Source organism: Argentina silus (genome assembly GCF_951799395.1).
Source record: "Argentina silus genome assembly, chromosome: 10".
NCBI lineage: Eukaryota > Metazoa > Chordata > Actinopteri > Argentiniformes > Argentinidae > Argentina > Argentina silus.
In genome coordinates this window covers 9,827,222-9,840,894 of record NC_139664.1, presented here as the reverse complement: position 1 = coordinate 9,840,894, position 13,673 = coordinate 9,827,222, and the positions used below count along the sequence as shown (strand labels likewise).

Sequence of the window (13,673 nt, the reverse complement as noted above, 5' to 3'; positions counted from 1 at the left end):
AAGTTGAAAGTACCCATTAGACTTGAAGTGAAGTGTGTATAGTGATATGTAAACATACAGTACTGCATATGTAGGCCCCTTCAACACAGTGCTGTTGAGTGGCCTCATACACATACAGTACAGTAGCTCAATGTTTACTCTGACTTTCGTTCAGACCTCTTTTCCCTGAGTGTGCTGTGTTTTAGTGTGCTGTTTAAGTGTGCTGTTGAAGTGTGGTGTGTCCCCTCAAAGTGTGCACCGCTTCCAGATTATTCTGGAAACAACAACTGAGCTCTCTGTCTCTGTCTCTGTCTCTCTCTCTCAGGCATCACTAGTACTAATATCATCATTGGGGCCATCGCTGGCTCCATCCTCTTCCTTGCCCTCATACTGGCCATCGCTGCCTGGGGTTACAAGTGAGTATTACTGGACCAGAGACATTGACCTGACAAGTTGTTAGCTCTGAGGTTAAGTACACTTCAAGCAGGGTAGTATACCTGGGCTAGGTGTTAGTCATGGGCTTCAAAAGGGACATCTGAGTTAAGGAGGGTTTCTTATAGTAAATGTGTGTTCTTCCACTCTCACAGGAGCTACAGACAGAGGCGCTATGTTGAGTCTGAGGTGCACAGAAGATTCTGCAGGTTTGTTAACTTTTTGTGTTTTTTTTTTTTATGCGTGTTTCTGGTTAAATTGATGCACTTTGCATAAATAAACAGGGATTTGGAGGGGACAGTTCTCAGACTCTCTCTTAACTCATTCCTATGACATCCCCTACTGTATATTGTTGTTTTAACAGTGTAAATGTGTCTTTGTATATAGACCGCCCCCCCCCTCCCTTCCCAAAAAACCCAAACTGTACTTGCTGGAATCACTGTTGTTGTTGTAATCCATAATAATAGAGTCATAGAGCAGCTTGTTCACACCGATATCTGGCGTGTTGACTATTACCAGGCAAATGCCTCCGGGTGACTACGTGAAGAAGCCGGGGGATGCTGACTCCTTCTACAGTGACATGCCCCCTGGTGTCAGCACCAACTCTGGCTGCAGCTCCAAGAAGAGGTCTGCCTGCCTGTCTCACCTGCAGATATACACCCTCTCCTTCACTCCCTCCATACCCTCCATCTCCCAGAACATCTCTCTGTTCGGCTTCAGGTGTGCCATCTCACTGCCATCCCACTCTCATCCACACCTGGCTTTCACTGTGTGAGTGTGAGTGTAGTGGGAGGTTGAGCGTGTGCGTGTGCGTGTGCGTGTATATTCACCACTGTTGCCATTCTAATATCCACAGCTGTGTGTGTGTCTGTGTGACTCTATCTGGTTCATTCATCCTGTGTAGGCACGTGTGTCTGTTTGTATTATGTGTATAGTTGTTTGTGTGTGTATATGTTGTGATCTGGCCTCTCTATCTCTTTGTGAGGGATATGTTTGTTTTAATCGTAACATTATTCCTCTCTCTGCACATGCTTCATATACTCCTGTTGTCATCCTGTTGTCATGGTATCACTCACACTTGTTATGGTATCATTCAAGAGGTCATGGTGTCGTTGTCTGCAGTCATGGTATTACCTTTCCCCTCCCTTTCCTTCTCTTATTATCAACTGTCTGTTCGCAGCTTTAGCCAAACAACAAAGTACCTAGAGCCTGTACTGACCTGTAGTTCAGCCATGGTGGTTTTCTATCACTGAAAGTGTTGATGGTAATGATGATGATTGTAATGGTTTTTGCTGTTCCTGGCCCTGCCGTGTGTGTGTGTGTGTGTGTGTGTGTGTGTGAAGGTCAAACGGTTTATCACACTCATGGAGCGAGAGAATCCCTGACGCTAAACACATCTCTGACATCTGCGAAAATGGACGACCCAGGAGCAACTCATGGCAAGGTAACACACACACACACACACACACACACACAAACACAAGCACAGACACACACACATTTCCCTGTGTTGACTGTGTGTGACTGTGTTTCGTCTCTCTGCAGGAAATCTGAGTGGCAATCGTAAGAAGCTGAGAGGGAAGAAGTTCCGTCCTCGCTCTAACTCCACAGAGTAAGTGGCCTGTCCTGTACTGAGCAGATCTATATAACAGGATGGGTTTTCACATTATCCAAGGATTATACACCTGCCTAGAGGGTAGTGTGAAATGACTTAGTTAGGTAGGCTATGTACTTCATTACTTAGCATTGAAGTCAATCCATGCTGCTTTTTTAAATAAGAAAGTACATTGATCGTAGCACTGGAACATGAATGGCATTGTAGAATGCATGTGGGACCTAACAGTAGTCACTGGCCATGCTAGAATGGACCAAAGTGGCGATATCGCCGAAATTGATGAACAAACACAGCTATGATACAGAACAATATACAGCTATGAGCTATGAGCTGAGGTTAGGTAAAGGTTGGGATTTAATTTAGGTTAGAAAGGGCTGTTCTTCTGTCTTTTCTAGCATGGCCCAATGGTGACAACTGCTTGCACAAGTTCCTTGTGAATGAACACAACAGAGCATACTGTATGTGTCGTTTACCTTTCAGCCTGTTGTGTTGTTTGTTGGTTTTTCGGTCATAGCCCTGGAGGCCATTTGCAGTGCGACTGTTCTCGTCTAAAAGCATGAGGCTGAAAGACAAGAACCAAAATGCTTGGAACGATGCGACACCCAACCAAAATGCAAATGACGCACACGCACAAACACACACACACACACACACACACACACACACACACACACACACCTCTGTAGCACTCATGATGTTCATAGTGAATTCATCCTAATTCACAGGCTTGTCTGCCATCTTGTCATCCTCTCACTTGCATCTTGGTGGTGTGTTTTCAGAATGTCTCTGCTCTGCTCCGCTGTCCTAAAATATCTCCTCTTCCTCCCTCATCCTCTTCCTCAACTCCATCCTCTTCTCCCCTCTCCTTTTCATCCTCTTTTCTTTCTTCCTTTCTTCTCTCACCTCTCCTCCCATTCTCACCTCTCCTCTCGGTGTGTCCATCACCCCCCCCACCCCTTTGCAGGTACTTAACCCCTCGCTTCCAAACAGAGTATTATGATGTAACTAAATGGGTAGAAGATGTGAATAAAAACACTGAAGGACCCTACCTTAGGTATTACCTCAGATCATCTCCTATACTTCAGACCCCTCCCCACTCTTCTCTTTAAACCCCTCTCACCTTTGGTTTCATTTATGGTTGGCCAGAAGAGTCTAGGTATCCTAGATTGTGGGCAGAAAAATGGTTTTGAGGCGTTTTTTGTCTATTTAATTTTGTATTGGGTTTAAGGCATTAGGAGGGTCACAGTGCAAAACATTTGGGGATCACAGTTGTAGGGACATTTTGGGGAGCTGTGTCTCGTCCCCCTCCCAGACATTCACTCCATCCTATACAAAGTAGACCAGATCACATGATATGGGTGCTGAAGGGTCAGTGTAGTTACTGTAAGTTATTGTTTCTGTACATTTCAGAAGGTTGCATCACAACTACTATACTTCCCACTTTACAGATTGTTAGTGTAGATTCACACTGTACTGTATGTCAATAGTAGATTTTTTATTTCAAACATTTACAGCTGTGTAACATATGTTTTACCATTTTGTTGGACCTTTATTGACAGAAATTGTCATTATTAGTTGTGCTGTCTGTTTCCTAATTTTCCTCTGTTGCTCTTGCCATCATGTCTCTATTTCTGCATGTTCAGTGTTTCCTCACTAGTCTTGTCCCCTGCTTGAGCTCACAGTGTTGTATATGTCCCTGGCTGTCTCTGTGGTTGTTGTGATGTCATCATTGTGCATCACTCGTGTTCTGCTCTGATGTCATCATTGTGCTGTGCTATGTCCTGTGCTATGTCCTGTGTGTATCGGTTGCCCACCGATCTGGTCTGTTCACAATCACCCCACCATCCCCACTACATCTCCACTGTGATAGATGTGCACACACACACACACACACACACACACACTCACACACACACTCACACTCACACTCACACTCACACTCACACTCACTCACTCACTCACTGTTGGAGGCAGATGTGACTGTGCCCAGACCAGAGCTGTGTTCAGGCTTTCCTGCTCTGGCCCAGGCAGACATTAAAAGCTGAACTAGGGTCACGCTTGTTGTTCTACATTTTCTATATGTGCTATGAAAGTGAATATGTATTGACATCATATGATCACATGTATGGCGTTGTCAATTGAAAGAAAATCTACTTTATTTTTGCTCTGATTTGCTTTGATTGGGTCTTGTTGCTATGTGTAGTGTTGCTAGTGAGTGTCCGGTCCCTTCCATAGCATACTGTATAGTTCAGTATTGCTATTAGACTCTTAAGGGCTCTTATGGACAACTCTTAAGAGCTCTTAAGGGGCTCACGGTAGAAGTTGCCCCCAGGCACAGATCTTGGATCAGCTTACCTACATCAAAATGGTATGAATCATCAAGGAAAACTGACATTAGATTAGTGTCTTGGGGCAACTTTATCCAACACCAGACGTTAGAGTTGGAATGATGCCATTGTTAGTGACATTTCCTGTCTTTTCCAGGACGCTGTCCCCCGCCAAGTCACCCACCTCCTCCACAGGGTCGATTGCGTCCAGCCGGAGGTACCCCTACCCCATGCCCCCCCTCCCCGACGACCAGAGGAAGGCCAACAGGCAGAGTGCCAGGGTAAATACTGTCACAACAATAACAACAACAGAACATACCGTTGTACTGAATATACATAAGTATGTTACTACCCACTCATGCCACATATCATCCAAATACCACATACACATATATGCACAGAGGTTGTAGTTGAAAATAATCTCTCCTTTTTTCTTCCCATCCCTCTTTCACTCCTCCCCCCTCTCTCTCCCTCCATCTCATTCTGCAGCTGTGGGAGACTTCAATATAGCGCTCCTCTTATCTACTCTGCAACTACTAAAGAACTACATTTTCGTCTGCTTTTCTATGAATGAAAAAACAAAAACAAAATTGACACAAAATGAGAAAAACAGAGAGAGCACCTCAAAGAAGGGGAGGAGGCGTGTGTGTCACTGAATGGAAGTTCCTCCAAAACTGATTCACTCAATAGCAGCTGCAGGAGGCATTCTTACACTGGGGCTCCACAAGAGAAGAGGAGTTCACCTTCAAATCAGCTCCAGATCAACCTGAGCTCAGCCTCAGCTAAGCTCCAGATCACTCAGGCCCCTCCCTTACCTCCCCCGTCTCCCCCATGCCCCTGGTACCTCCTCAGCTTTGTTCTTACCCTCCCAACACCCCTCTGTCTCCCTTCTCACTCCCTATTCCCCAACCCCCTTCCCATGAGAACACTCTCCGCTGATTGGTGCTCCTCTCTGTTGGGGGCGGGACCAGGAACAGGTCACTATCGTATCTCTGGATTTCTTTACCATTTTGAAGCACGCAAATCACTGTAGAAAAGCCAACACTGTATGCATGAGAAAACCCTGTTTATCAGCTCAATCCTCCTAGTGTTCAAAAGAGAAGAAGACACGCGGTCTGAGTTGGGATGGACAGCATGCGGGGGTTGGTGATTTCATATGTAGGCCTTTAAGCTTTTTCTCCATTCTAGGCTTTGTCAGCGACTCTTCACACTCATTCACACATTATTACAGTCAACAGCCCATGACATGGACCCAACCCACGCCCTGTGCTCTCTTTTACCCTGACCGCATCGGCTGAATTGTTTTTGTGTGTAAATATGTATAGCTTAAAGACACAGTGAGATGTGTTTTTCTTTTTTTACTTCCTGAGAGGTAAGGATGAGGGGATGCTCCCTCTGTCCTCTCCTCCTGCTGTGTGTGGTGTTGTAGACAGACGGGTATCTGTAGGGTTAGTGTTTCTCTTTTCTGTCCTGTAGGCCTGTTTTCTTTTCTTCTCTCTAATCTCTCGCTTCTCTCTTGTGGCTGTGTGAACTTTGCAGCTTTCTTTTCTTCCACAGCAGAATGTACAAAAGGTGTTTTATCTTTTTTTCGCTCAGTTTCATCCCTCCATCAGAGAAATGCACCCATAGAGCCGGTCATAATTGCTACAGTAAAGTTAAGAATGTTGTTATTTCTAACATTAACTGAGATTGTTATTGGCTTGATCTTTTATGATTTAAGTATCGTTTTAACAACATTTGTGGGAAACAGACACAAGATAGTTTGATGAGCCCTTCCTCACTACACCTGATTTATAGAGAAGGGAGAGAAAGGTGTTTGGTGTATGTTTAAATGTGAATACATGACAGTAAAGTGTCCATTCATTTGGTCATGGTGGTTTTTGAAGAGTTTGGGAGATCTCATGTGAGTTGTGTACAGAGCAGTCTGTCTTAGCACTGTACTCTGACTCTGGCTAGAAGATGGAACACTGCTGGAGAGAACAAATACACTGAAATCACCTGAATGTGAGAATATAACAATGTAATAACAAGTTGTGTCAAATGATTGATCATGAGAAACTGGAAATAGTTTGACAGCTGTTTTGCTTTTGTTTGCCTTGTAAATGATGAACGATTCTGTACAGTGCTTGCTGTTTGAGCTTTTAAAGACCAACAGAAAGACCGTGGAATACCACAGTATCTCTGTCCTCTAGTAAGCTATTTGTGAGACTGTAATGTGAAATAAGCATGTCATTGAAATACTTTTTCCTTGATTGGCATTTGCAGTTATCTTAGTTGTGACACCATTGCGATAGTGAGCGCCGCTTGGTTTTCAACATAATCAACCCAGTCTCTTGAATAAATGAATTGCCTGTTGTCGCAGACCTGTGTGAACTTTAGCCGAATCCTGGCGAGCAATCATCTTGCCGTCCAGAATGATGAGACAACGATAGCTTGTCATAAGAATTTGTTGAAGCACATTCTGTACAGGGGCCTGGCTAAATCACCTGTGGCATCTTGTGTGATTTAAAGATTCAGGTTCAGGTTTTTACTCAGAGTAGGATGAAATTGCCCATAGACACTGATCTAAGGTCAGTTTTGCATTGCATTGCTTACTGGAAGGTTAGGATACTGGGGAGGGAAGCTGATGTGAGATCTGTACCTAAAGGCAACATAGGTGACAAGTCTTTATTCTATCCTATGTAGATACTGTACTGTCCATATCAGTTAGGCCTGCTGTGTGTCGTTAACTGCGTATGCTTTTGGTTTTAGTGTGGGCACCGTTCGTTTTCATTTTCTACTGTATGCACTATGACTGTATAGATATTAAGATCATCACAATATTGGATTAATATGACAAGTATCAAGTATTTTTTTTACTCTTAAGTACCTTTATAATGTTCACTTTTTCTCAGTATCCTGTACAGCAGTTATTCAAACAGAAATAAAGTGCATTATTGTGATTATGTGCGTTGAGTTAAATGGAGACATGACGGGGTTATTTGAGTTTTTAAAGCACACTCGTCTCTGGCCGTTCCAAGACGTCTTAACTCTGGCATGTGCAGATCTGTATGGCTTCTATGGTATGAAGATGGGACTAAGCTATGGCAGCATGGGGCGTATATGCTATAGAGACCTGTGCAGATGAGCTCATGATTTGCCTCTCTATTACCAGAGCTCTCTTCTTCACTCTTGTGTTAACTATGATATAAGGCATTGGCTGATATTTAATAACCTGATGTTCTCCCTGGGATTTCTCAGGCTGTGGAAATAAAGCATCATACTTCTCAAGCAATATTTTAAACATCATTCTGTGCTACAACTAACTATGATTGTTTACTTGAGGATCATAGATAGTGTCCTGTAATATACTTTGAAGGCGTTGCATGATTGTGGCAGGGGTGGGACCGTAGGGGTTGATATGGTTTCTGTCAAGTCCATGAGCTCTGTGCTGTCAGTCTGTCTCACCTGAGTATGCTCTGTCTGTACTCTCCACCTGGAGAACATGTCCTCCTCTCATCTCACCTGGCCAGGTAACGCTTGTGTAAATGTTCCTGCTGTGTGTTTCTACCTGCTCTAGCGGCTGGACTGGCATAACCAAACAGTACTACTGCACTGACTCATGTCCAAACAACACAAGGCAAAGAGGATGGAAAGACAGACACAGACTTGAATGTATCAAAAAATGGAGCACAGCAACCATACAGCTGCAGCCTAACTGTGAGACACCCAAACTCTCCACCATGCCATTCCCAACCTAGTAGCTCTCTCTAACAAGCTTAGACACTCTCTGCTCCAGTATACTACAGCAACCTTAACCCTGATATGTACCGCTCCAAAACCTTCATATATATTGCTGTCTTTTCTTTTGCTGTATGCTGTACATAGAATGACAATGCAAAAATCAATGCCCATATTTTTTTTTCTTACAATATCATTCAGTATTGTAATATATTTAATATAAAATAAAACTTTCATCGATATGTCTGTGTGTGTGTTGACATTTATTTCCCCTTCAATGGTTAAGGTTTTCATGCAGATGCTATTGGATGAAAGACTCAAAGCCCTCATACTTTCTGGAAACCATGGACGAAAGGCAATTCTTGCAGTACATTTATTTTCCTTGATGTACAGGATTTTGTAATGAAACAGATGCAAGGTACTCCATTTGGGACACTCTGAGATTAAAAAGAATACACAACTTCAATGTTGCCATACAGGCAGCATTTATTAGATAATTCATACAGTATGAAAACAAGATGGTTGAGAAACATAACTTATGAAGACACTGTCCTGCAGGTCCCAAGCAGGTATGCCTACTAAAGTAAACCAGTAACACACTACATTTAACACATTGTATAGACTTCTGTTCCTCTTCCAAGTGGTCTTTCTCTAGATAAATAACTCAGTCCACAGTTTGAGTAGCTGGCTTGGTTGTATTTGGCCAGCTCAGCTTTGATTAAGGGTTAGGGTTAGGCAGTAACAGCCTCCAGTCTTTCCGGCCTCTCCTGTTGTGTTTATGGTGGACTGTCCTGGGTGTTCACCCTAGATGGGTCCTTAGGGTACAAAGCAATATCCAGAGAAAAATACTAAAATGTATCAAAAGGGGAAATCTGTAAGGGCCACCCACAGATGTTGACCTCCTGTTGGGTGACTCCAGAAGGACGCCACCCTGTCTAGGTTATGCTAGGTAGGAACATTTCTCTCTCTCTCTCTCTCTCTCCCAAACTATTCATGTCCATAGACTGCAACGCCAGCTCAGCTGGATCCCCATTTGGGTGTGTTCTTGGCTGGGACTGCTCCTCTTAGTGCTTGTAGCCTATCACGGTGCAGGGTTTCTGTTGCCTCGTCAACATCCTCGTCCAGTGATTGGCGGATGCAGGTCTTGAGGTGTGCGACTCCAAAACCGGTGGAGGCAGAGATAGGAACCACATGTCTGAAGAGTATGTTCTTCTTAGGAATCATGTCTTCGGGCAAAAGGTGGGAAAACTCTGCAGTGGAAGAGCACAACAGCAGAGCACTGTGAATATTCTGGAATGCTAAACCACAAAATAAGCGCTCAATATCCAATAGAGCCCCTGCTCCATATCCCTTGGCATTTCTTGTATGTAGGTCAGAAAGGATAGTAGGACAGGTATAAGCAATATTAATCAAAACTCAATTTGACCCTGTGATAATCTATTGCCAGTTTATGGTGGTGATGAGATTCACCATGTGGGTTTTGCAGTTGCTCCTGCAGCTCCCCGAGTTTGTCTTCTGCATCAGGGAGGTCCATCTTATTCACCACCAACAGAGCAGGCTTACACAGGAGATCCTCCTTGTACAGTTCCAACTCCTAGAGAGAGTCAGCAGAGTAAGAAGAAGGGGGGGGGTGAAAGATGGAAAGGAAGGGGAATGAGGGAGGACAAGAGATATTTAAAGAGGGAACAAAAGATATGGGGAGGGGGGATGGGGGAAGCAGGAGAGAGCGGTGAAGAGAGAGAGAGAGTGGGAGAGAGGTGAGAAGTGGGAGAAAACACATATTGTGAGACTTAAAACTCAGACAGAGGGAAAGTGAGTAGGTGGTTTGTTTCTGAGTTCATGTGCTCTGCTAGTCACACCTTGGTTAGAAGTTGCACGGCTTCAAAAGCTGACCTAAACGGTGTCTTGCTTGCCAGCTGGAAACCACAAACATCCACCTACAACCAGAGAGAAGAGTGTTGAGAGGACTTCATCAACATCACAGTTGAAATGAACAGCACAGGTAAAACATGGTGATTATAAAAAACTATTTCTGCTCACTGTTTGCTAGTTCCAAATCTGATCTTTCATTTAATGTAATTAAGATCAATTAAATGAATCTGTAACTAACTGATTACAGCTATAATAGAGAGCAGCAACCAATGAGAGGACAAATCATAAAATACCATACCTTTTGTCCAGCTCATGTGCCACATTTGTATGTGTACTACTCTCCAACTCTAACCTTATAATTGTATTGTATTGGGGTTGACATGTGGTCCTACTGGGGTTGAATTATGGTCGTACCACAAAAAGCAGCTGCCTGGTCCTCTCCACGTGTTTGAGGAACTTGTGCCCCATGCCTTTATTCTGGTGTGCCCCCTCAATCAGCCCTGGGAGGTCCGCTATCGAGATCTACATGTGTCAGAGAGAAGAATATTGAGAATGGGCCAATCAGAGGGATAAGAATACTGAGAGAAGGACCAATTAAAGAGAATAGAACACTGAGGATCAACTAGTTAGCGGATAGATAAGAGATATGGAGTGACAACCTCATCTTTCTTACCTGCTTATGGTCCTCGTACATGACTTGGCCAATCTCAGGCCTCAGAGTCGTGACTGCAGAACAACAACAACATTTACACTCATAAACCAACTAACTAGAAAACACAAAACAGTACAAACGGCAGTATTAATGAAACGTTCATGTGCTTCTTGGAAACTCTGAGCTTTCCAGTTGGTGACGTTCGTAAAGTCGTAAATGCGACATGAGCACGTTTAAGTGCTTTTGGTGTCGGAACAACTCTTCAACCAATGAAATTACAGCTAGCTAGCTCACATCAATGTTCTAATTGACAACATGGACATCCTAACAGGGCTTCTACTTTACTAACCTAGTTATTTCCATTACTGTATATACACAATTATCAACGATTAACTATTTTAAAATAGAAATACAGAAGTACAGAAATTCAAAAAAAAAAAATGCATCTGACGGCAACGACTGTAAAAACAGTAAAAACGACTGTCTTTTAGTAGGCATTTCTCCACGGCGAAGATGAAAGGATCACAATTTATGAACTTGTGTTTCCCACTTGGAGCTCTGAATTGGAGGCTCGTTCAAGTGCTTATTTTCCAGTGGGGAACTTTTATTTACGAAAATCTGATATGATTTGAACCTCAGGCAAAGATGTTTACCTGTGTGTGTGTGTGTGTGTGTGTGTGTGTGTGTGTGTGTGTGTGTGTACACTCACAGGCGTAGCTGCCGATCTGGGGTTTGGCATAAGACAGGGTGGACAGTAGTGAGGACTTTCCTGCATTGGGGAACCTGGTAGTGACGCAAGACAAAAAGGTTTTGCGTGAAAAAATAATTCAGTTGTCAGTATGTGTATCCATGTGTGTATGAGGTCTCATTTTGATAAGTGTCTGTATCATAATGTGTGTCAAAAATGTATGTAGTGTCATTGTGAGTGATCATAATGTGTGTTGTGTTGTGTGTGTGTGTGTGTGTGTGTGTGTGTTTCTTCTCTCACCCCACCAGGCCCAGGTCAGCAATGAGTTTGAGGTCCAGTCGTATCTGTCTGGCCTGGCCTTTAGTGGGCAGGAAGGCTGAGTGGAACGTCCCCCCCTTGCCCCCCCTGGCCACCAACACACGATCCCCATCAACATTCAGTTCACCTACGGCACAGACAGAAGACAGCAAGAGTGCAAGGTGGGAAACGGGTGAAAAAGAGAGAGGGAGTGTGGAAGGGGGGGGGGAGATAAAGAGGGGAGGTACAGTATGTGGGAAGCCAAGTTTCATTTGCAGATTTTCTCATCCTCAGAGCACTGCAGTCAGCACCACAATCATCATCATTATCATCATTATTATGTCACACCCAAGTGTTATGGAGGTGTGTGCTGTTCTTATCTTATAGCATTTGTGTATCATGTATGTGATGTGTGTGTATCATGTCTGTGATGTGTGTGTATCATGTCTGTGATGTGTGTGTATCATGTCTGTGATGTGTGTGTATCATGTCTGTGATGTGTGTGTATCATATCATGTGGAGTCAGAGGTGTTTGACTTACCAAGGACTTTGCCATCGTCACTGGTGACAGTGATACCGGGAGGCGCTAAGATTTGCTGGTCCTCACCTTTCTCCCCCTTCAGGGCCCTGATACTATAAACACACACACACACACACACACACACACACACACACACACAGTGAATGGTACATATATGCACACAAAACAGAATGCTGAGATATTCTTGCATCGTTGGTATACCATATAGGCTCACATCCAACAAGGACCACATTGGAAATAACAAGTATTGTACAACTGCTAATGCATACTGCACGTGTCTCCCGTCCACTAAAAACAATCAATCAATCACTCAGGTCTACACCTCAATCAGCATACAACCAGACCCTGTACCTGCTGTTGATTCCCACTCCAGCAATGAAGCGTTTCTGGGGATATTTATCCTTGATCTTCTTCAGGGTGATCTCGTTTTTAGCTATCACCCACACCTCTCCCCCTTTACCCCCCTGACCCCCAAGACGCTGTAACCCCATCCCGCCACTGCCACCCCGGACGTACAGCCGCAGGTTGTCCACAAAGTTACCATACTGGAGGAGAGAGAGAGGGGAAGAGAGGACATGTATCACTAAACAGACTGTGTCAAACAAGAACTATGACAATCACTGCTCTGCCGTGCGCGCACGCACAAGAGAGATAATAATGACATGTTATCAAGCTAGTTATCCACATTTTGTGTGTGTGTGTGTGTGTGTGTGTGTGTGTGTGTGTGTGGCTAGCTACACACTTAAAGCTAGCTAGACCCTTTCTTGTGTTTTGTGTGGATGAGACGGCATCTGACTCACGAATTAGAGTGAGACAGAGGGAGAGAGAGATGGAGAAGAATGCATCAACTGCGTGAGACGTAGCTAGCTAGCTTTTAAAACAAATCAATAAATGTCCCCCTGGTGCACGTCATCACACACAGTGGAGGAATTGAAGGACAGCAGAATGACAACACAGTTAGCTAGCTTAGCATCGTGTAAACTATGGTATCGCAACAGTCGTCTTAGCAACCAGAGAAGTTTGGCTTAGTTACTAACCTTCCGGTAACAAATCCTACTGATCCAAACCATTTTTGAGGTGCAAGTACACACTGTATTCAAAGTTGAAAAGGTGTATTGATAGCTAGGTAGGTGTCATTTGCTTATGCTTGAAGTAGTTGCAGCCATGTGTTGTAGGTGGGACCGGAAATGTTTAAATCCTGAGCATTTATTGGATGCTATTGGCGTCGGTCAACATACGTAGCCGATTCCCCCTTTCTCCCATCTCCATTCACATTATATGTTGTTCACTGCAATAAAAACATTTTTAAAAAAAAGCATCATCACAACATGCACCACCAGGCCCGCCAGTGTCAGCAGTGTGATCAACGGCTCTTCTGATTATTATCTTAGAATGAACATAACTGCTAGCTGTTTCTCTGCAGCTATGATCAAAGCAGTGCCTAGATTTCGTCTATCCTTCCTTGACTTCTTCCCTCTTTCCTTAATACATTCTGTTACTTGCAATTGTCTACCCTATCTCCGAGGTGTGCATCCATCCAGCCATCCAGC

The 13,673-nt window shown here is 43.8% G+C and overlaps 2 protein-coding genes across 3 annotated transcripts in view; one reads left to right on the top strand and one right to left on the bottom strand.

The window, feature by feature from the left end:
* Window positions 1-7,295, top strand: part of adam22 (ADAM metallopeptidase domain 22) — a 50,164-nt gene extending 42,869 nt beyond the window's left edge. The window contains exons 25-31 of one of the 2 annotated variants that reach the window (XM_083678433.1): window positions 305-395; window positions 567-620; window positions 931-1,038; window positions 1,755-1,855; window positions 1,957-2,023; window positions 4,511-4,634; window positions 4,843-7,295. In XM_083678433.1, the coding sequence (XP_083534559.1) occupies window positions 305-395; window positions 567-620; window positions 931-1,038; window positions 1,755-1,855; window positions 1,957-2,023; window positions 4,511-4,634; window positions 4,843-4,863 (566 nt within the window). In that variant the 3' untranslated portion in view covers window positions 4,864-7,295. Of the gene's footprint in view, window positions 1-304; window positions 396-566; window positions 621-930; window positions 1,132-1,754; window positions 1,856-1,956; window positions 2,024-4,510; window positions 4,635-4,842 lie in introns of both variants that reach the window. The other variant, XM_083678432.1, reaches the window with a different exon arrangement.
* A 1,019-nt stretch (window positions 7,296-8,314) lies between these two features.
* On the bottom strand, window positions 8,315-13,298 carry gtpbp10 (GTP-binding protein 10 (putative)). The gene is made up of 10 exons (XM_083678434.1): window positions 13,161-13,298; window positions 12,475-12,668; window positions 12,124-12,215; window positions 11,586-11,730; window positions 11,307-11,380; window positions 10,619-10,671; window positions 10,360-10,467; window positions 9,933-10,010; window positions 9,544-9,667; window positions 8,315-9,323 (listed from the first exon to the last, which is right to left on the bottom strand). Exons 1-10 carry the CDS (start codon window positions 13,191-13,193, stop codon window positions 9,091-9,093), a joined length of 1,134 nt encoding a protein of 377 aa, XP_083534560.1. The 5' UTR covers window positions 13,194-13,298; the 3' UTR covers window positions 8,315-9,090.
* Window positions 13,299-13,673: the final 375 nt, after the last annotated feature.